The 23,979-nt window shown below is 42.2% G+C and overlaps 2 protein-coding genes across 3 annotated transcripts in view; one reads left to right on the forward strand and one right to left on the reverse strand.

Annotated features, from left to right (window-relative positions):
* Positions 1-6,871, forward strand: part of kcnc3b (potassium voltage-gated channel, Shaw-related subfamily, member 3b) — a 56,905-nt gene extending 50,034 nt beyond the window's left edge. For both annotated transcript variants that reach the window (XM_048232685.1, XM_048232686.1), the window contains one exon: positions 1,122-6,871. Coding sequence is in view for 1 of the 2 variants with exons in the window: in XM_048232686.1 (XP_048088643.1) it covers positions 1,122-1,135 (14 nt within the window). In the remaining variant the exon portion in view is untranslated. The remainder of the gene's footprint in view (positions 1-1,121) is intronic.
* Positions 6,872-7,375: 504 nt separating this feature from the next.
* On the reverse strand, positions 7,376-22,051 carry cog7 (component of oligomeric golgi complex 7). Its single transcript, XM_048232674.1, has 18 exons — positions 21,823-22,051; positions 21,271-21,450; positions 20,968-21,116; positions 20,717-20,833; positions 20,379-20,547; positions 20,195-20,277; positions 19,495-19,617; positions 18,942-19,140; positions 18,600-18,727; positions 18,171-18,325; positions 17,565-17,681; positions 17,366-17,431; positions 14,834-15,014; positions 13,737-13,877; positions 8,591-8,674; positions 8,359-8,473; positions 8,111-8,254; positions 7,376-7,916 (listed from the first exon to the last, which is right to left on the reverse strand). The coding sequence occupies exons 2-18, from the start codon at positions 21,434-21,436 to the stop codon at positions 7,753-7,755; spliced, it is 2,301 nt and encodes a 766-aa protein (XP_048088631.1). The 5' UTR covers positions 21,437-21,450; positions 21,823-22,051; the 3' UTR covers positions 7,376-7,752.
* Between the last annotated feature and the right edge of the window lie 1,928 nt (positions 22,052-23,979).

Raw genomic sequence — 23,979 nt, forward strand, 5'->3', positions numbered from 1 at the left:
CACACGCACACACACACACACACTCTTTCGTTTTCAAAGTTAATTTACATTGTGTGCTTCTTTTTTACAATCACCTCTTTGCGTTTGATGCATGCACTTTTCACTTTTCTGACTGAAAAAGTCAACATTAGGTGGTTACAATATAGAATTGAAACACTGAACCCTCTGATTACACATAGTTAACATCCATTCACACACGTTTAATTGTTATGTTTAGAGTCTTACACATATAGTGGATAATTCCATCAGCTGACAATCAAAATTATAGTTAATTTCTTCAGTCATCCTGGTGCCTTACATAAACATCAGTACTTCAATAGGTATATCAATAATATCAATAGCTATAATGTATTAAGGCCAATGTGACTTCTATCACTAAAATGACAGATCTGTCAACAGCGTTAACTTAAGCAGCCAGCTGCAGGTAAAGCCCCTTCCCAACCTTCTTCCTTTACCAACTAAAGCTCATAAGTTTCCTTTTGTCTTTGACACTCACAGCTTATTGCTGTGGCTTGTAGTTCTTAGTGTCCGTATACCAAATGTATAGTCCCATATTGTCAAAGCAGTTGTGTGTACGGACATGCAGTGGACGGACTGCTGTTCTCCATATCCTGCACCCTACACTGACCGGCCTGATTGTTTACATGGGTTTGATAGTTGACATGGGCCTCCAGCCTTAGCCTATACTGCTTCTCCAGGCGTGGAGCTGTATGTACACACTGGCCCTGCAGGAATGAAGTACAGCAGGCCTGTCACCACCACTCCACTCCACTCTCTTGATAATGGTAGAAATGCTGAAATTATTTAATAATGACGTTCAGTCAAGATTAATATGTTGTTAATTGCATGTGTGCTACAATTGGAGTCTATTTTTTTATTTTTTTATTACTGTTAATGACTTCACTGAAGCCAATTTGGAGAGAGAGGCTTCATCAGATTTCTATTGTCCACTATACCAGTAGTGAAATCTGATGTTACCAAAACATGTCTTTTTATGCCCAGTTTTATTTCCACAGAAATAAAATTACTTGAACTACAGTTAACAGCTTTGGAAACTGTATAACTGTGATATCTGACATTGACCAACTTACTAACAAATGTTTTCTCTCTCTGTTTTTCAGTGTTAAGTTTCTAGCATTTAGCAGTTGTCTAGCAAGGAGACGGTGAGCGATTTTAACCCGTGTTAGCTGACGGGATGCATCAGCCAGATGTGACATATGACGAGAGTGGGCGTAGCAAGAGGAAGTGACCCGGAAAACAAAAAGAGAAACAAAAAAGATATCTGAATCTCCATGTGGCCGGATCTTCACATGGTAACCAAAGCAACCTCACGGAACTCCGGAACACTTTTTGTCAATGGATTGACTGGTTACTTTGACAACAAACTTATCTTTGCACTGACACCTACAGAGTGAAAGACTCTTAAAAAAAGAAAAGACAAAATAACAAGCGGGGAAAAAATTTAAAAAAGCATTCCAAAACATGACCTGTCTGTTATTTAGTGGACTTACTGGCTCCTGTGATACATTATGTAGTGCAGTTGAGTCAAGTGAAAATTTGAATCTCAACAAAGAACATGGGACCATGACGAACAAACTATGTAGCACCTCTGCTAACACACTGTAGCATTTGTTGGCTGGGAAAAATATGTTGACAGGTGACTTTTTGTCTTTTTGGACCATTTGCACAGACTGACTTTAACGATGAACTTGGTAAACATGTCATCCCAACTGTCATTCTAAAATGCAGACACAAACACACATACACGCGCACACACACTTATATTATTATTATAAGGCTACAAATTGAATCAAAGCCAACTACAGAAAAATATGATCCCCTATGATCTCCAGTTAAATTAATTCAATAGAACATTCACTGTCAATAAGATAGTCCAGATATTTCTTACTTTTATGAAAACAATAGTTAGTATCTATTACTGATCCACATTGAAGGGAACTGGATTATCTCACCAGTTATTCAGTCTTCCATTGGTTTGCATCCGAGGCAACAGCAAATCAAGCTCAACCTGCCAAAGCCCTCAGCCAATCAAGCTCAACCTGCCAAAGCCCTCAGCCAATAAAGCCCGCCCTGCCAAATCCTTAAGGATGTGAGTGACCAAATGAAGTACATCGTAAACACAGGACCAAGCGAACACTTTCTTTCTGTGTTATGCCCTCAAAGGTCCTCTGACAACAACGACAACAAAAAAAAAGCTATTGAGATTTTCCAGCGTTTTCTGCCTTTCCCCTTATACATCACTTCATAACAGAGCCCAGAGAGGACCTGCTGTTACCTGAGTGAGTTTGTCCTCTCTGCTGCAGACTGTATGATGAAGATGACTGAGCACACACAGAGAGAAAGAGAGAGAGAGTGGTCTCTTCCTATAACTTTGCTATGTATGGGCAAGTGAGGCTTATTGGTTACATTGTTGTGCTGTAGTACCAAGCACACACACACACACACACACATACACCCCACAACACAACAGCTCTACTGCCGAGTCCCCCATGTGTTTGGCTCTGAATGACCGAATCACATACTGCCCCGACCCTTCCGTCCTGCCACAGACAAGGTCAACACGTGGGACTCCAGAGACAATTCTGCCACACTCCCCAGACTTTCACACACACACACACACACACACACACACACACAGACATACACACATTAGAGGGGAGCCACAAAGGCACTTTTGCGAGTGGAAAATACTCGCTCCCTATGTCCCCATCCCTGTACAGGTCCCCTCTGAGGAAAAGGAACGTGAGTCTGGACATCTCTCTTGATTCCCTCTACCCTCCACCCCCCCTCGTTCCCTCTCTCTCTCTCTCTCTCTCTGTTCCATTACTGCTGAGCAGCGCTTTCTATCCTCCGACGAGATGGAATCAGTATCATCATATCACACGGGGGGGGGGACCAATAACGAAAGGACCAAGTCAAGGGAGAACTCAAAAAAAGAAAAGAATTGTCCAAAAAGAACAAATCTATATTTTAATAAACTGACCAAGAGAGTCTCCACAAGAGACCACAAGAGTCCAGTGAAGCTCCTCAGCTCCTCATCGACCCAGCCCCTTGGCCGCCCCTTAACCATTGCCATTACCTTGCAGAGAGCAGAGAGAGAGAAAACAAGGGTGGAAAAAACTGGACAGAGGATGAACAGAGGGCTCTTTCCAGACGTCGGAGAGAGAAGCACGTGAAGAGGAAAGCACCGTGAGAGGACACACTGGACACTGGACACAACGGACTAGAAACAGAGATTAAAAAAAAAACAAGATCAAGAAAAAAAAGAGCAGAAAATGCATTTTTGTAACTTTGTTTACCAGCATGAGTACTCTGCATGACTGTATTTCCTGCAAGCCCGTAGTGGAATATGGGGGCTAGAAATACTTAAAAAATAAATAATAAAAATAATAATAAATAATAAAATAAATAACAAAAAAACATGATATGCAATTAATATTTAAGAAAAAAAGATTATATTAAAAGAGCTATATTTTGTTTTTAAATAGTAAAAAATGTGAATAAATAATGGGAAAAATGTGTATGACTGCAAGATAAACACTAAACTATGTTTTATTAGTTGAGAAAAAAAAGCCCACCAAATTTTCCTTGGCTAGTTACTGCCCCATGTTTCGCACTTCTTCTTCAGTCGATGCTGTTTCCACCTGTGTGCACTGCCTAGCTGGACTCGCCCCTTAAGACTCGATGTTCCACTCTGTCCGTCTGCTGGCGACAATGGGCCCCGGCTCTCCCTGTTTGTTTGTGTCCGTGGGGTCATCTCTCCTCTTGCCCTGATGCTCTGTGGACCGAGCAACTGCACAAGTGTCTTTGTAGCCATGAAGAGGGTGCTGAAACTCAAGCCTTCCATGACACTAACATTAGCACATGTAGAGCAGAACGTTCCGGCGTTCCTCACACAAAAAGCTCATCTTTGTTGTTTTATTATTATTGTTGTCGTTGTTTTTTGTTTTGGTCATTGTGTGTTCCTTTTGATCATCCTCTTTCATTCCCCTACTATCATTCTTCTTACTTCCTTACTTACTTGCTTTTTTTCATTGGCAATAATTCCTACGTGTCGAGAGATGATTGATTGTAGCAGGCAGAAAATAAGAAAATGCCTACCTGTCTTTTTCCATCACACAGATGCAGTATGGGAGTTGTAGTTCTGTGTGGGAAAGCCAGCGCCTCTCTCCGACGAGAGGCTGGCCAAACCTCTGTAAATCTCAGGTGGAGGGCTGTTCGTGTCAGACAAGTCAGGGTCTCCGACTGGGACCTGTCTATTTGTTTCCCACCTCAGTGACAGGTATCCCGTGGTCCTAAAGTAATCCTTCTGCAGGGTTCCGATGAGTGTTTATCAGGCAGTATCGTTGACAGCATGCATGATATGATTTAGCTGTATCAGTTGCTGGACACAAAATGTGTCTGTTTCTCTGTGTGTATTTTCAGTGTAGTCATGAGATCACTGTGCTTAAACATGGAATAGAAAAGTCTTCCCTCAGTCATAATGATCATCGCTCTGCACTGCATGATTGAAGACTGTGGTACATTTAGTTGCCCAAAAGAGCTGAGGCTCCTCATTTGACATGTTATTGGTTTGAAGTCTGTTTAGGCCCACACAGAGAGGGATTCCAAGCACACAGTAGCCTTCATGTTCCTCAAAGCTGGTGTTTTTGTGTTTCTAATGTAAGCGATGCCAAATTGGTTCTACTGACATAGGTCATGTATTGCTGTTGTCGTTCGAACTAGCTGGACTACAGTGGAATTAGCCTTCCATGCATTGAAACTGCCCGTCTTCCATTGTAGCACAGTCCACAGACGATAACTCCCCTTAACATTGATACATTACAGAGAAGAGAGAAAGAACAGGGAAAGAGAAAGAGAGAGAGAAAGAGTGAGAGCAAGGCTAGATTAGCCCAGTAGCTAGCCTCTGTAAAGGCACAAATATTACAGGGATCTCAGAGGGGGTACTGCTGGTGGGTCAGTGGTTGTTAACAAGAGTAAAGAGTGTGGTCTGTGGTAGCATTCACAGCACAGTTGTTTACTAGAGAGGAGTGTAAGTGACTGTCTGTTATTCAGAGTCACAAACCAACAAGATGTGTGTAGGTTCTGGTTCTGCCACTGAGGTGGAGTATGTCAGTGATTCCAGAATCTTTTATAGGCCAGTAACAATTCATTATTTTTTCCATTTCATAGCTCATTCATTTCATACTGTTTTTAAGTACATTTATCTGTGTTCTTTGATTCTATTTGTGTTATGTTAAGACATCGCCTCATCATTTTGCACAAGTTCCATTATATTGTTTAGTCACCAAGGAAATGCTGAAGGTTTCCATGATCAACCTTGTTCGTTTAAATATAAAAGATTTGATGTCTTATTTTGGGAGACATCATACCTCCGAGTTATGGGGTCATGAAATAGAGGTATTATGAATATTTCAAAGGGAATTTCCCAACAGAAAGAATACTTTGGGAGAAAAGCTTCCCCTGTGAACCATGTTGTGTGTTTCACTCCGACATCCACTGGAAACTACCTCACTGCCTGTGCAGTGAGAATGTGAAATCCCCCCCTCTCCCATCCCCCCACCACCACCATGTAGGTTTTGATGAGTGGGAATGGTTAGTGAATCTGTGCTTTAATTTCACTCTTGTTGTGATATTTATGTGCCTGCTGTTTTAATCGTTAGGGAAAAAAGCCCTTTTTTCCTTTCGTTCATGTTCCTTTAAATGTTTTTTTAAGTTATGTACTTGAATTAAGAATATGCAATCTGTACCACTATGACCACTGCCACAAATACAGCAAGACTTTATGATTCCATGTACAGACCTAATCGATAAATGTGATGCTAATATATATATAGATAATATAAATAGATATATGATTATTATGATTATGGACTACCATTTAAAACCCCTGTGCCCTTATAATACGTCCACTGCACCTGCTGTGTGTGCGTGTGTGTGTTTGTAGAATAAGCATGCATGTGTAAGTGCTCAGTGAAGGTCAGCCACACACACAGGCATGGAACACTTTATTCCATCTGATCCGTCAGACCCCAAGTTATACCCCAGCACAGACAGTAAGAGGAAAAAAACGAGAAATTATTATAAAACAAAAATGCAGCATTCATTTATAATCAGTTATAAGTGACAGTACTGGCGAACTAAACACAACACTAGTAAGACAGGCACACAGTGTAGAACCATTGCACCTTACAGAAAAAAAAGGTTCTTGCAACCCCCAGCCTCTACTACAACAAATAAGAGACTACTGTGGCACAATAAGAATAATCAATATCTCATTACCGACGCTGTCAGTAATACATCGCTGCCATTGTTCAGAGCCCTGATCAGACAATCCCTACGGCATAGGCCCACACAGCAGAGAACTGTTGAGGTGGAGGAAAGGTCACCTCGCCGAGGTGCCAGGGGTCACAGGGGTTAAGATGGATGCTGGAGTTTTGTTGTGGAAACGTTGTTAAAGACACAAACATGAATCACTGCAAAGTGTTGCATTTCAATTGAACATTTTGTTTTTATCTTTTTATATTTTCCAAAAGCGTAAATAAATGAAGGTTATGAGGAAGAAAGACAAAAAAAAACATATCAGTCAAATTTAAAAATGTGTCACCTTCAAGAATAATGAGACTTAAAAGTGGTGGTTCTGTAACTGAATGGGATCTGAACTCGAGGTTTTCGAGAGGGCGCCACCCAGCAGCAAGACAGCATTCATGACTCAGATCTCTCAATGCTTTTTAAAAGACATGGGACAACTAAAAATGAAAAAAAAAAAAAAATGAATATGTTCAAATGGATTCAATGTAAAATGTTTTTAAGAACCAATAAAATAATACATTTATGTCATATTTTTAAATTTTAGTGTCCTGTTTTCATTTCCATTTTTGTTGGGGAGAAGAGAGGTGTAGACTCTTATGTTTGATCTTGTGTTTTAGTAAGTAAAGATTCTTAGGAGCACATACAAAGGTTATTTGGGGGTATAATGAATGTAAATAGCTGGCCATAGATAGAGGTTCAGGTTCCAGTTATAGGAGCAGGCTTAGTTGATTATTGGCTTTGTGAGTCAGAGACAAAGTAAGACAACACTGCCCCAAGTGGAGAAAAATCGTGATGTTTATAAATGCAGTGCTTTTTTAAGAGTGTCATTCAACCATCCTCCGAGCACATACGAATGTGACCAAAAGCATTTTCTGTTGTATGTAAAAATGTATCATTTAATTTTCTTTTATGTAGGATACCGTACTCTTAGTATAAACATGAACATTGGCTGTGCTGATCTGCTTCCGAAGAAGAGACCCCATGACCTTGGGATTACTAGCCCTTTGGTTTACAGGAACAGGTAGGAATTACCATCACCAAGTCAGGAAAGAGGACAAATTTATTTGTTTTTAAACATACAAGCAAAAGAAGGTTAAAATTCCATTTTTTTTCCCCCACCAACAGAGTTAGATCTTTTAAACCGCATATTTAGTAATACAAAAAAGCGTCATGAAACAAATGAAGAGACATCTAGTTAGACATGATTACCACAGACTGGGAACAGCAGGCGAGAGAAGTATGGCGCCATGCTAGGAGAGTTTTCTGTAGTGTTCAGCAGACGTTCGACACAGGGACGCATTTCCGAGTGACAGGACTGGGAAGAGAGAGAGAGAGAGAGAGAGCGACATCCATCTGGTCTGTGTACCATTCCTCCCATGACACCTGCATCGCTGCCCGATAGTCCCTCTGACTGCTCAGTCACTCGATGCCCCTCATGGCAGCGATGGTGGAGGTCAGCCGGCGGGGCAGCGGTTTGGCTGTCTGACGGAACTCGTCTGGCTTGGCTCGTAGAAGAGCAACGATGTTCTGGAGATTTCTAGAAGTTTGCAGGCCCAAGGCATCCATCACATTGCTAAGGTAATCTGGTGACACCAAGACACACATACAACACATGACCTTTACAGCATAGCACGCTATTTCCACATAACATTTAACAACAATTTGATAGATGGGATGAATCAGGAATACAATGTGAGCATGTTAGGGTAGATGCAAATGCTAGTTAATGCAAGTCTCAGAGGTTACTAGTGACTTAAAGTGGCTATGGTTACTGTACCAATGTCTGTGGCCAGCTGTTTGGTCGTGTGTGGAGTGAGCTCCTGAATTTGAAGAATGACATCACAGTAAGTCTGCATGGTTGCCCTGGCGATGGAGCCCAGCCAGTAATCAGCAGTGTTCTCCAACTCTGGGACGTCATCACCTATAGAACACATAAACACAAGATAAAGAGTATAGACTAGCCCGGTCTGGAGGCAAAATCAATATCTCTTCATGTCTTCATTTGTATGTATGGGAATGTCTTACCCTGCTCAGGTGGATAGGGTAGTTTCCCTGTGTGCAGTGCTAGCTCTAGGGCAGGGTCCTCTTGTGTCACAAATGGCTCCAGATGTAGTGGCAGGGACATAATGTACTGGCCAATCTACAACACACACACACAAACACACCATGAGTACATAGTTACTCATGGTCTGGTACTATGTAGGACAAACTCACATTTGTTAATTAATATGTATGTGTATTTGTGTGTGAATCTTACATTGGTGATGTATTCTTGTGGAGACAGACTAAAGGTTGGGAGGTCGTCAGAGAGAGATTCCCCCAAACCGCTCATACCTTTACCCTGAAACACACACACACACACAGGTTAAAGACCACAGGCATGAATGAGCACCTCAGAAACCCTAATTCATCATGTAATTAGAGTCCAGACAACGACTCTACTTCCTTCGTCAGCTAAGGAAATTCAAAGTTTCTACATCCATCATGAAGGCCTTCTACACTTCAGCGGTTGAGAGTGTTCTAACTGGTAGCATCATCACCTGGTATGGGAATTCCACAGTTAGAGATTGTAGTACTCTGCAGAGAGTAGTGCGCTCAGCTGAACGTACTATAAGAACTCAACTCCCTGCTCAACAAGATATCTATTCCAGAGGAGTACTCCTAAGAGCACAAAAGATCCTGAAGGACTCCTCTCATCCTAACAATGGATTATTCCTACCGCTGAAATCAAGAAGACGCCTATGTAGTCACAAAGCCAGAACTGAGAGACTCAGGAGAAGTTTTTATCCCCAGGCTATCCGAACTCTGAACTCACACTATACTGACTTTGCACACATTCACTCCTCAGCACTCTCAAACATCTCCCAACTCTGAATTCACACTATACTGACTTTGCAGTCATTCACTTATCAGCACTCATGACCCCCACACACACACACACACACACACCTACATGACTTTTAGCACTTTTACATCCCTCATCCTATGCTACAGACCTTTTACTTATTTTCTTATTTCATCACACGTCAAAACACACACACACACATCTGACTTTCTCCAACTTTTGCACATCTCCATAGAACTTTTTATTTATTATTTTTGATTTCTCCTCCATCTATCTACCCATGTCCTTGATTGCCTAGCCTTTCTGCCCCCCCCCCCCACACCCCCCAAGACACACACACACTTACATCATCACTGTCATCACCACACATACATACAGCACACTGCTTGCTACAGTAAGCCTCCTCTACATACTTGCTGCACACTGCCCCCCCCTCCCTACATACACAGCACATTGTCTTCAGGATCTTCTCCAACACACATCTTCTACATACTTACAGCACACTGCCCCCACCTACCCCCACACACACACACACACACACACTGCTCCACTCCACTCTGCCCAAGGTTTCTTCCTTGGTAAGGGAGTTTTTCGTTGCCCCTGTTGCTCTTGGGTGCTCCATGTTGGTGCTCCATATTGGTGCCCCCAATCCCAATCCTCCCCCACCTTTCTTATGCAGCCCTTGCCACTTAATTTACTAAACCCCTCTTCTACTGCACCCCCCCCCCCATCATCCCCCATAAATGCACAAATAGGCTGACACCAAACATAATTTCACTGCATTTCTTATTTCCAGTTACTATATGCATGTGACAATAAACGTCCTTGTATCCTTGTAATTCATCTGACCTTCCTGTGCGTTTACTGTTATTAAAGCATTTCAAACTGTCCTTTTTAGCTGCTTGAGATGATAACAATACCCTTGAGATGATAACACAGGGCCGTAGTCACCATAGACTTTGATGAATATTCAGATGTGACCAAAATGCCCCTGCCCCCCTGCCTCTGAAATGCAATCAAACGTAAATAACACACAAATTAGTGACCTATTCATGGTTTCAGAGAGTACACTGTGAGTGGTTTGTCCTGGAGGTTTTGCGTTTATCGTTTGAGGCGTGCGCTATCAAAAGCTTCCTGCACCCTACTGCGGTGCAGGCTGTCAACAATATCGCAAAAGATACCGGTACAATTCTCACAAAACTTGTTGGAAAGGTGTAGCACTGTCTAAGGAAACCCCATTCATTTTTGAAGCTGATCAGACTCAAAGGTAACTTTGAAGCATTTTCCATATTGTAGCCCATTTTCTCGCAATGATAGCGAAAGTGAAACGTAGTGTCCTTTCATTTGAATTTGTGCGTGCCTGTGTCATTCATTTCTTTCACATGTCTTACAACATAAATAATGCATTCATATGCTAGTAGTAATGTCAGAAATGAACCGGTTTATAAACCTCTTAGAAATGGCTGTTGCATCTTGCATGTTACATTTAGATGCACACTCAATCGCGCATCCATGCAGGCAAAACGTAGCACTCAAATGTGGCGACGGCACAAAAGTTGAAAAAACTTTTACAATGGCAGTGATAGCCTAACCTGACCCTAGCCAGATGAATGTCGTTCCGTTTAGCTCCGCCTAGCTTCACTCACATCCATCTGGGACCTCTTCCATTGAGAGTGATTTCTCCAACCAACTTTATGGTTTAGCCAATCAGGACGCAGGGCGGGAGTTTCATAGATGTGACATAGCGTAGAAGCGACTGTGGGTGTGTTCGAAACGGGTAAAGTTGCTGCCTTTTAAGATATCTAACTGGGGAGCAAGGCAGCAAGTGCGGTTCGAAACCGAAAAAACAAATTCTGCTGCCTTTTAAGATATCTTAGAATTCCCAAATAACGGTCATTTTTGAAGGCAGCATCGATGCACACTTCATGCTGCCTCCTACCCATAATCCCTTGCGGCAACGTCTGAAACAGCTGTGAAAGGTAAACAAACAAGGCGGATGACATCGGTAATGGCTGCTGAATCTGTTTAAAATGTCATTTGTGTGATCTTATTTTGCTTAGATTTGCAGATTACAGATTAGAAATAAACAATTTACTATCTGATTATGCCATTGTTGTAACCATTAATAGCGTCTGGTCTGATATATCTGCCGGCCGTAAAACTAATTTATACCGTTAGCCTGCTAGCTTACGTAAGCTAATTTAGTTTAACGTCCAGGCCTTTGCTAACGCCATACCGTGAGTGTTAACCAAAGATTCTAGAGTGCTACGCTCATTTTTAAAAGACGCATTTAATCCAAATTCATGTCTAGTGAGACAGCTCTCTATGTAGGGAGGGAGGCAGTAGGCAGCTGTCTCCCGTTTGGAACACACCCTGTGAGTCTGTTATTAGCGTCACGGGTTGGCTTCGATGTGAGTGGTTGAAGTAGCACGTCAATAGATGACGGACAAGTGGCTTATTCAATCATATGCAAGCATTTTTTGATTAGGCCCAGCCTTCTGAAGCAACACTTCAATGGATCGGTTCCAGATGGATGAGTGGAGCTAGGCGGAGCGAAATTCATCTGGCTATTGCCAGGTTAGTGATAGCCTACAGTTAATGTGAATCGCGGACATTAACCAAAGAAAGGAATTTCCACCTCCATTCACCAAATAAAGGCTGTGTTTCTACATTTTAACACAAAACGTAATTTCTGTCAGAAACCAGCCTATAATGCATAGGGTAACTTGAGGTGAGTCAGACAGAAAAGGGACCTGTCTTAGTAGCCTATATTGAATCCCATCCCTTTCAAACAACCTTAAAATTGTGTGATTAGCCGCCAGAATAATAAAAACAAAATATGATTGGGCTAGTAAGCATTCAGTGTAATATAGAGGTTATCAAAGATACTCTAGTTTGTATTTTCTTTTAAAATATACATTTTGGAGACAAATGGAGTCATACCACAGGTCTATATCCAGGGATGGATTATTGAATGGGCCTACTGGGCCCAAGAGCTCAGGGGTCCCTGAGGCCTAAGACTGTGTGAAGTTGCTTCTCCGCCCTTCTCTTCTATTTCCACAAAACTCACAAGTCGTCATAATATAAAGGGTCATTTTGGTTTTTTAAAGTCTTCCAGGGAAGTATTCCCCCGGATCCCCTATCTTAACAGGGGAGGGTTTTTTTGCATCTATGCCCAGGGGTTCATAATCCATCCGTGCCTATGTCCGTCAAAAGTTTGGTATATCCTAATTGACTGACTTAACTAATGACTTGTTTGTGATTTTAATAATAATTTTTGCATGGCAGGAAATGTATTGAAATTCTGTTATTGAAATTCACACCGCACCACAGATTTGGCCCCCTCCCATGTTGACATCATGGCTACGGCCTTGTGATAACAATACCCCTGCGGGAATGTTGGAGGTGGAGGGGGTGGTCTGGGGTGTTTGCTGTCAACTCAGTAACATGAGCCGGAAACATGCAGAGAAACAGAGTGACACGTTTGACTCACATGTACATACAAAATCACTACACTAAACACGCCCCCCCACTCCTAAGCCCCTATGCGGTCATGCACACCGCAAGGCAGGGATCACATTGGATATGACCAAGCGGCACCAACAAACTTTTATCTTGTTGCTATGTGATGTTAAAATCTCATTTCTGTACAATGGAAGGAAAAGTCCCGCCCATATCGTCTTACTGCTTTAATTGAACCGAATGCCTGAAATGTCTCCAGGATACAATAAACTAAAATGGTTGATGAGCGTCTTGTTACGCTTTGGAAGTTGAACTCGAAAAGAACTTTGATTGAACCAAGTTCAACGCTCATCTCTCATGTCAATAGCGCAACACTCGTTCTGCTGCAGAACCACTAGTAGCACCGACTATTTCGCTGCAGAACTGTAGAAAACAATATCAAATCTAGCACTTGCTGCTCCTGAGAGAGCCTCCCCATCGCTTGCTGTTATGTCCCTTAGTCCCTATGTCCCTGAGTCACTCAAACAACATGTGGACAAGACTGGAGTTCGCCGTTGGAAAAGATCTCTCTCACACACACACACTCACACACCCACACGTGCTAAGGTCCCAGCCAACATTTCCTCTCCAGTGTTTCCCACAGAATTGAATTCTATTTGTGGTGGTAGGTTTGCAGAATTAACTTGAATGCAACAGTTTAACAAATTAGTGTAGCGTGGTTATGATGCTAACCAGATTTAAGTACAATTTAATGTTCAATATTGATATTGTGGTGGGCCGCCACAAATAAGTCAATGTATGGGAAACACTGCTCTCTTTGCATGAACGCCATTTAGCGCTCATTATAATTTGCTGTTAGTGTCCATTTGTGTGGCCTAAAATGTAACACATGGTTAAACTGCCCACAGTGATGATTAATGATGGTCTATTAATGTGCTTACTGAGTGGCATTCATAAACTGAACACTCCCAAGTGGTCTGGAATTTAGCTGGAATTGATCCCCACAAGACAGCAATGCAAACACGCACACGCGCACACACATGCATAATCCCACACACAGTCTCTCTCTCTCACGGACACACACACACACACTAACCTCTGGTTTGTTAGTGAGGCAGAGCTGCTGTTTGATTTGTACGAAGACAGAGTCGAAGGCCAGTTGATTAGCCTGCTGGTTCAAGCGTGTGAGAGATGCACGTGTCTCAGCCAGCAAACTTGAGTTGCCGGTACCTTTCTCCTACACGCATTCACGCAGGCACACACACACACACACACACACACACACACACACACAATAAATAAATAAAATAAAATCAATGTCCTTTTATAGACCACCTATAAATCCCAACTCAAGGAGGATACAGCATAAACAAAAGTGATGAGAACAATGACTATATATATACATATAGTGAAATAAAAACATAACAACAACAAAATATAGATAAATCTATTGTACAAGATATATTAAACAAGATAATAAATTAAATCCAAAATATGGGTTAATAAGTATTATGTCCTATAGAGACACACAGCTATACAGCACAGAAGCAACAGCACCACATCAGGCCAAAAACGACAATGAGCTTCATCTATGAATATGTGATTAAATTATCAGCATTGAACTTGAATGTTCATCATACTCTCTGAAGTATTTTGCCTGAGGAGGAGGATGATCTGAAATTAGAATTGCTGTCAGACAATCCATGATGTTGCTTAGTGAACCTTATCTTTGCACCAATGGAAATATGATAAGTGAGTAAGGAGATCCACTATGGATAAACGATCTCATTTCTGACAGCCCCGACAAAAAAAAGAAAACAGCCGCAGGGTCACAATCTCTCGCTGTAGTGTCTCAACACCCACTCCACTTAAAGCACTGACCACACAAGAGGACAACACAAGAGGACAACACAATACTTACACGTTGTTTCGTATAGTATACCTCTATGTAACACCTAATCTCTGATATCTGACGCCCATATTGCAGTCAGAGGTCATGTTAATGTTGTCTTAATGCACAATATTTTATTTAAAAACATTAAGGTTTTAACGGACACAGTCCAACAGAAACTGAAACTGAATACTTACTCTGGCCTTGTGAGAATATGCACGTTGAGATTTATGTGTGTGTGTGTGTGTGAGTACATGTGGGGTGTCTCCTCATCCGTGCTAGTGGATTGTGTGCGTTCCTACCTTGAGAGAGTAGAGAGTCTCCAGCAGGTTGTTGTACTCGGCCATGTTACCCTGCTGGAGGTAGTTGTACTCCTGCCAGGGGTTCTTCTGCCCCCTCCTTTCGTACACGCCCTCCTGCAGGCCGGTGAGGCTGCGCGGGCTGTAGCCCTCAAACAGGAAGTGCCCGGCCCTCGCCAGGATTCTGCCAATCAGACAGCAAAGAACATCATCATAACCAATCACCCATAAGGCCCACGCCAGGATTCTGCCAATCAGACGGCAAAGAACATCACCACAACCAATCACCCATAAGGCCCTCGCCAGGATTCTGCCAATCAGACAGCAAAGAACATCATCATAACCAATCACCCATAAGGCCCACGCCAGGATTCTGCCAATCAGACGGCAAAGAACATCACCACAACCAATCACCCATAAGGCCCTCGCCAGGATTCTGCCAATCAGACAGCAAAGAACATCATCATAACCAATCACCCATAAGGCCCACGCCAGGATTCTGCCAATCAGACGGCAAAGAACATCACCACAACCAATCACCCATAAGGCCCACGCCAGGATTCTGCCAATCAGACGGCAAAGAACATCACCACAACCAATCACCCATAAGGCCCACGCCAGGATTCTGCCAATCAGACAGCAAAGAACATCATCATAACCAATCACCCATAAGGCCCACGCCAGGATTCTGCCAATCAGACGGCAAAGAACATCACCACAACCAATCACCCATAAGAGTATATGGCTTACTTATGTATGCCTATTGCTCCAGCTTATGGAACCTAGGGGTATATACAGTACTTTCCTGCCAATTAAAGGAGAATTCCAGCTTTTCACATCGATTTTTCACATAGATCTGTGTTTCTCAAGGTCACTGAGTACCGTCGGTACAATTGTTTTTTACCAGGTTAATACACGGGTGCGGTTAATGCACACGTTAATACACGTTTTTGTCATTTTTAATTTGCATTAAACACCGTCTTGCTGTTTATACTCAATGCAGCTAATGCACAAGAAATTACTGTAGCAGAACCGTTTTAAGTGTGGGCACTATGTCAAAGATACAGTCTGTGAACGTGTTAGGGCATATGCCAGGGCTGAAGACGCACCACAACCACATTGCCATTTTTGATGACCTGGCGTTTCTGAATGAGGGTGGCCCAGTTTCCCCACTGTAGCACCGTGTGAATAATTGAGACCGTGTGGAATGGCACGGAATGGCGCCGAGCGGTTACATGACAGCTTTTACTTGAAGGGCAATTTATTTCATGTCTGGTGTGTTTTAAAACATTCAGTGATTTCTAACATGCCCAGTTTAACCCCAATTAACCTGCCGTCACTCAAAATCAGCCCCTGGACAGATACTATATGATGTGATGGCCTTCAAGTCCTTCCCATGATTTGATCCTCATGGAGACCATATAAAATGCCCACACCTCTACTGCATGAATGGGAAACAATTTTAAAAACATGACATTAAAAAATAAAATAAAAAAAATGTTCAATTATGCATCCAACTTTCTTTTTTTTTTTTTGCTCTTACCAACATCACCAGCAGCAGATGGTGAAAGTAGAAAGTGAAAGTCTGAAAACAAATAAAACATTTAAAGCCTAAACTCACTTTCAGCCTTCCTGACACCCAAATTCAACCAGAAGGCTTTTTTGAGGACCATAAGAGGTAAATCTGTAAAATACTGTAATATGTAAATGCCCTGTGATTAAGGTGTTTAAAGACTAAACTGATGCTTGTGCTGTATTTCTAGAATGAGTTTTTACTTGTGTGTTTGTATACAGTACATAAGCCTGGCTATATGGTAAATGGTCTGCATTTAGCAACCAATGTAGCGTTTTTCTACACCTCTGAGCACTCAAAGCACTTTACAGAGTAACGTCTCACATTCACAGAGCAATGCCTCACACCATCTGGAGCAGTTTGGGGTTCAGTGTCTTGATCAAGGACAGAACTGAGAACCGATATGTGGAGAGAACCAGCTTTGATCTGGCAACAGAATTTGGGCTGTAACGACTCAATGGGGCATCCCATCTCTTTGAAAATGACAATGAAAATGACACACACACACACCAGACAGAGTTTTGGAAGGCTGTCCAGTCTTCACTGAGGCGGATTACTGTGGCTCAACCTGCAGAAGGTTTTAGCCTCAGGATATACTTGCTTTTTGACCAAGCGTTTGCATGCATTCACATACACAACCTTGCTTGGAGTGGAGGTCTCAGGGCAGACCACAGAACTCAGACCCAGTGTGGTAAATATAGCCTGTCTTGTTTGCTTATGTACGGCCGCGTACTGGGCCTATCGCCCCTAACGCTCATGTGAATCTTGCATCTTGCTTACGCACAGGGAGGTGCTCTAGTTCAGTCCATGCCTTTGCAGACTGGAGCTATTTTAGCAGCATGTAAAAGCTCATTGGTGTAAGTGTTTGTGTGTGGGTGTGCATGTGTGTATGTGTGTGTGCGTGTGTGTGCATGTGTGCGTACACTGTGTGTGTGTGTGTGTGTGTGTGTGTGCACTCTTACTTATTGGAAAGTTGCTGTTCAAAGGCTCCACACTGCCTCAGCAGTTCTCCACATGTGGCAATGATTCTGTACAGGAAACACAAATCAGTCCCGACTCACAAATAAACATGCAGAATGTGTGTGTGTGTGTGTGTGTTTGTGTGTGTGTGTGTGTACATGTGCACTTTGGTGTGGAGTCTGTTTTCAGCCATACACACACCTGACAGAGTTCTGGAAGGCTGTCCAGTCTTCACTGAATACTTCGGAGGCGGCCGCGTCCTCCAGCTTGTACTTCTTCCGGATTGACTGCAGAGTGACTGAGAAATCAGACACATACCTGTAAAGAGAAAAGAGACAGAAAGATGATAGATCAAAAGAAAGAAAAAGAGAAAGGGAGATGAGAGAGACAGATGAGGTGTAAAAAAACATACATTTACATTAACGTTTATTAATTTAGCAGACGCTTGTATCCAAAGCAACGGACAAAAATGAGGAATAACATTCAAGCTACAATGCAGAGTAGACCATTGGTAACAATTAATTCTATAACAATAAATACTACTATAAACTAACAATGAAAACATCCATGTGAAAAACTGAATATCAGTATGGTGGTCACAGGAAAAGGAGACATGAGGCTCCGTGTACTTCACGGCTATTCAATTTAATTTTTGAAAATCAGAAAACAAAAAAACGAGGAACAGCCTGTTATCGGTTCTTTGTATCAAATTCAAATTTCAAAATGGACATTGAATGACTGCAAAGTACACGGCCCAGAGAAGACACATTTTGCTGTGTGTGTGTGTGTGTTTCCTGTGGTTCTCACTTGCTGAAAAGCGCTCGCAGGGCCCGAATGAGACCACACACGCCCAGGCCGTCAGTGAGCTTCACACAGCGGTCCGAGGCCGCCGCAGCCAAGCCAAACACTTTCTGCACGGAGTGTGTGAGCTCCAGAACACAGTCCAGCACCTCACCTCTCTCCTGGGAACACGAAACACACACACACACACACACACACACACACACAAACACACACACACAGAGTTTAGTGTACAAGTGCTAAACATAATTAATGAATAAAAATAATAACATTTATATAAATATGTGTTTGTTTGTGTGTGTGCTTCTGTTTACTTTCCTGATGTGTGCTAGTTTTTTCCAGGAAAAATGAAGTCACTTTTATATGTATATTATAGTGTGTGTGTGTGTGTGTGTGTGTGTGTGTGTGTGCGTGTGTGTGTGTTACCCTACTCACCAGTGGCACAGCGCTGAGCTGAATGAGAAGATTGGTCTCTTCCAGTTCTCCGTACTGTAGCTGGTAGTCTTTGTATGGCGCATACACACAGGAAACCAGCTCACCCACTTTCAACAGGTTACAGTCGGCTAAAAACAAACACAAACACGCCATCACACACCATCATCAGATAAAACATGACTGGGGGACTCCAGCTGCCAACATTTGATAAAGTCTTCAAGGGAACAACTAACTTCAGAGATAAAGCTCCAGACACAAGCACAATAAAACAAACATACACACACAATCACACACACACACACACACACACACACACGAGTGAGGTTGACAACACATGCTTACCCAGATGAGGCAGCATGGCTGTCTCCAGGCTACGGCTGAAGTTGGCTGCAGTTTGGTGGAGCTCTAACAGCATGTCTAGGCGATCCTCTCCTGGGCAACGCTTTAACTCCACTGCTATGCACTCTGGGATAGAGGGCACCATAGCACTGAGAGTCTGGATCATCAGCACTGTCACAACCTCATATGGATTCTTGAATACCTGCACACATACACATACAATGTATCATTTCAAATGTCGGCATTGGGATGGCATTGGGCATCCAATTCCATGGAAAGTATGTAAACGTATGCCCGAACATGTACAACTTTGTGCTTACATGTTATGTGTGATGAGTGTACTAGCTAAATCTCCATTGACAGGACTGCAAATGTGAGACAGTTGTTTATTTTTTTTATAACCACAGTGTGTGACTGTGTGTGTTCTGTTTGTGATTGTGTTTATTGGCTTCCCACTACAACCTCATGGCGATCACACTGGTGTTGCTGTTACTGTGTATATTTGTGAGTGTGTGTATGTGTGTCTGTCTATGTGTGTGTGTGTGTGAGTGTGTACCTGACTGCTCCACTGCAGCTGAGAGTGCCATGTAGACAGCAGTGTATCATAGAACTCTGAGAGCTGCTGCTTCAGAGAAGCTTCACTCTGACACAGAGTCTCCCACACCGACAGCAACTGCACCTGAAAGATAACATACACCCATTAACAGACTCACTATAGTCTGAGCAAATCCCTCTACACACACACACACAAACGTTACAGCCGGAGTAACTATGCACATCCTTCTAGGCACACACACGACTCCAATCTACTCCAATCAAATAACAACTAGGCTAAGGTTTCATGCATGTGTGTCCGATGAAATCTGCCACTTGTTGAAATGGAAAAACACGCTCGGTGTCCACTAGCAAGTTGCTTCTTTTGTTGTAACACTTGGAACAGAACCTGACCTCTGACCTTGACTATATCATGCTAATCATTCTCTTTTAAAAACAGCCTAAAAAGACTTGGGGTCTCAGAGGGTAACACAGATGGTCATTTACAACAAAGCAGGAAGAAACTCTTTACATTCATTTGTGGCATCTTTATCTGTCTTCTGGTGAAGCTGCACTGTCCTAACACACACTGACACTAGGGGGATGAAGCAAATGTGTGATAATCTACTATACATTGTCCTTGCATACAGAGAACACTTATTCTTTGTGAATGAAAACAACATAAAATAAATAATGTGTGTGTGTGTGTGTGTGTGTCTTACCTTATGACACTTGTAATAATATGCTAACAACTGTGGCATTCTGTCCATCTCACTGAAGACTTTGACAAAAAGTTTGGCTTGGTCTGTGGAAGCAGATAGAGATGCATACAAACACACATTACTACACACACTACTATGCACACACTTCCGAAGCACAGGGGCAAGCAGTAGTGCCCTCTCTCACCTATGGACTGGGAGTTGAAGGTGGCCACAATTTGAGTGCTGGCCAGTGCTTCCAGACGATTCTTCAGAGCCTCCAACTGGACACACTTGTCACTGTAGTCAGGCGTGTCAACCAGCATAGTCAGGCTGCCCTGCATCGCTGCAAGTTTGCTAGAGATCAGAGCCACGTCCTACACATGCACGCGCACACGCACACACACACGCATTTTATGAGCATTTTCTATTTGCCTTCCAGAAAAGTAACAAATAACACATTCTAAACTTTATGGCTATAGAGACAGCCCCACCAACCAAAGTATTCACTGACTTTTCACTGGCATAAGAGCAGTGCACGCTCACCTGAGTCTTGAATGTTTCTTCAATGTCTGCACTGAGCGTGCTCCATTTGTCCGCTTCTTGCAAGGCCTCTGCTGCAAGCTGAATCCGAGACTTGACCTGGTCAATTTCCACTAGGACCTAAAACGTAGATATATACACATAAACATCATAATAAATGCGTGGACTTCACATTAAATGTTTGCACAGACCAAGATTGGGCATGAAAGAGAAGAGAGGAGAGAGAGCAAATGAAAGGCTGGCCCAGTGCATACCTGCATAGATTGCACTGTATCTTGTTCAAACTTCTTGATGTCCTCCTTGACCAGAACCATCTGCTCCTTCAAAAATGAAGCCTCCTGTTTCAGAGCCTCCACATCACGTAACACACGTGGCATGTTCTGGACAGCCTGAATACTACTTTCTACATAAATAAACAACATGCAAGCATCACACAACTAGGCACACAGATGCATTATACACAAACAGCGAGATGGGGAAAGTGAGGGAACAATGCAATCATCATGCTCTCTGAGTTTAGTCAGCATAAACCATGCTTTCTGACTGCATTACCCCACCTTCGATAGAATTGTTCACTTCTTGGATGAAGAGCTGCAGTTTCATCACCAGTGTAGCGGCATGTGCGTCTGCCTTTCCTGGGGCATCCTTCTGGGCCACTTTGAAAGCCCCATTCACCCAGTCCTTCACGTCGAAGTCATCCGCCAGGAACTTGGAGAAATCCATTTTGCCTAATGACACTACGAGTCGAACAATAATAATCACAAAAAACTCAGTAAGCAAATCCCCGATAATGCATTTGCTCGCGTGCCTTGCTCTTTTTATGGTCAATCTCTCAACTTCTGCGGTCAAACTAATGTTCACCTACAGGTAATGGCTGATGTCAGTTAGTTCCATAAGAGACATGACACATCATCAACAACAATCTCGTTACCTGAAATATATCACACAAGGTGCAATACCTTAACCATAACGTAACCTAATCCTCAGACAAGCGCTCATAAAACAAACAAGGTTAGTCTGTATGTGTTAAATGTAATAACCGTTTAAAAGGGTATAAATTATTATTAGACACTGCCAAACCAGCTTAGCTGGTGGCTGGTTGACATTACCAGAGACGTCAGTCAGGAAGCGTTTATTCAATAAATTTTCCCCATCACTGGCTTGGACACGAACAAGAAATACAGTGCCCAAGAGAAGGAGATGATCATAATAACTAAATACAGTTCAAGTAAGGCAACAGCTTCCTCCAGCGTTAATCCAGGGTGAATAAAATATAAGACGCGAATATCAGCAAATATTCCCCAATGTTTACAGTGAGTTCCTGGTTGTGCACACGTTATTTTACTCCCGCGAAGAACCTTTATACGCTAAAGGTTCCGTGCTGCAAGTAGGCCTATTCTTGATGATAAAAAAATGATATAAACTAATGCAATTCACACATTTATAGCCATGACAACACATAGGATCTCGTAATAAATTAAAATGATATTTGATGATAGAGTCGTACAACCAAAGATTGTTAAGGCGGAGCAAGATACTTCGTTGTAGTTCATGTCTATGGGCGCGAAATGGGGATCGAATCCTGTCTGCATAAAGAGGCGTGTCGATGACGTATTGACAAGCGTAAGTTGCAACCGGCCAACAGCAGCGGCATAAATAACCGGCGCACACCTGAAATAAGGTTAATTTTCTCCAGACTGGATTGCTCAAAAATGCTAAAAATGTACCTGAAATGTTCAGAAGGTATTGAGGATCATGAAAATGTGCCTGAAATTCACATTCCTAACTCTATAGAACCAAGACCTTAGCATATGTGATCAAATTCTGAGCTATGCCCATAGACTTCAATGGAGCAGTCGCTGCCTCTGCTCTGCATAAAGGGGGATTTTGACCCCCCCTCGTGCGTTCCGGGTTCCCGGAAGTGGCTCCTGATGAAATATCTTGCTCCGCCTTAACAATCTTTGGTACAACACTGCATAGTCTGAAGATTGTGTGTTTTTGACGTGGCACAGGGTTACATAAAATGTCATCCGGCGGAAAACCATAGTTATTATGAGGAATGTTACTTCATAATACAGGAGTAGAAAAGGCATTGATTGATACGATCTGGATTTATTTGTAGTAGCCTAACTGTGTGCATAACTGACCAGGGCGGGCCTATCCCAAACCATATTGTCCCCTTCAGATAGCCTACATGAGCACATTATACTGTAGAAAAACTAATTGGCCAGCATACAGACATGCTTCTTTAGACTTAGTTTAAAAATAAATAAATAAATAAAATAAAAATAACAAATACACACCAGGAAAGTAAACATACAAATATACTGATATACAAATAGGCTACACAAATCTCAATGTGTACTTTATACTTCATTTTGAAACATAAAAAATCATCATCTTTACTTTGCATTTCTCTATCCGAAACATATTTTTTTGTCGGTCACATTGACTGCTTAATAAGTTGTAGTGTGGCCTACATAAACTGATTTTTTTCCAGTTAAGCTTCAGATGAACTCACTTGAATGCAGCAAAATGGCCCGATTGTAGAACACAAAGCAACATTATGCAGTGGTAAAGTGGTAAAGGACAAAAATAAGTCTTTCAGAGTTGATTATCACTGTAGGTCACTATCAAACAGTATACCACCAAAAATGTCTTTATGGCTGATTTCTAGCCTGTAAGTGGTAAAATGTGAGGGCCAAGTAAGATGTGCGCTGATTATGATTCTTTAGAATACATCTAATGCAACATCAGTGTGCTCCTCCTATCTCCTAATTCATATATGAATGTTGAGAATGTGTTAAGCACATAAGAACTTTATAATTCAATAACAATACAAATAACAAATTTCCTGCAGGAAGGTTCAAAAAATTAATGGGTTCTGAAGTCAAAGGGCCCTCTTCCGTTGGGCCTCCCTTTTGATATAGTAGACTCCAACTAACCTTTTTAAATCATCATCAAATCACTCTTTCCCGTCACACACATAATACAAGATTGTGAACTATAAACAAGACACACAATTTTGCTTTATTATTTGCGCACACACCCACACAACAACAACTACAACTACATAAAAACTAAATAAAAACAACACTCACATCACTCTGCTGCAAGTGAGAGATGTGACCACAGGGCTCCACACTAAGACTGTGGAAAAATACCCACCATATTCACACCCGCAGTGATACATAAAAACACCCAGAGAAGGTGTGCATGTTTGTGAGACAGAACCCAGAGAAGGTGTGCATGTTTGTGAGACAGTC

This window comes from Alosa alosa, chromosome 22, assembly GCF_017589495.1.
Source record: "Alosa alosa isolate M-15738 ecotype Scorff River chromosome 22, AALO_Geno_1.1, whole genome shotgun sequence".
In the NCBI taxonomy this organism is placed as follows: Eukaryota; Metazoa; Chordata; class Actinopteri; order Clupeiformes; family Clupeidae; genus Alosa; species Alosa alosa.

Coding starts and splice junctions, on each gene's coding strand:
- cog7 (XM_048232674.1), bottom strand. CDS start 21,436: ATGGATTTCTCCAAGTTCCTGGCGGATGACTTCGACGTGAAGGACTGG. Junction 19,618..20,194: donor ATTATTACAAGTGTCATAAG/GTAAGACACACA, acceptor GTTATCTTTCAG/GTGCAGTTGCTGTCGGTGTG. Junction 13,878..14,833: donor AGACTCTCTACTCTCTCAAG/GTAGGAACGCAC, acceptor GAATGCGTGTAG/GAGAAAGGTACCGGCAACTC.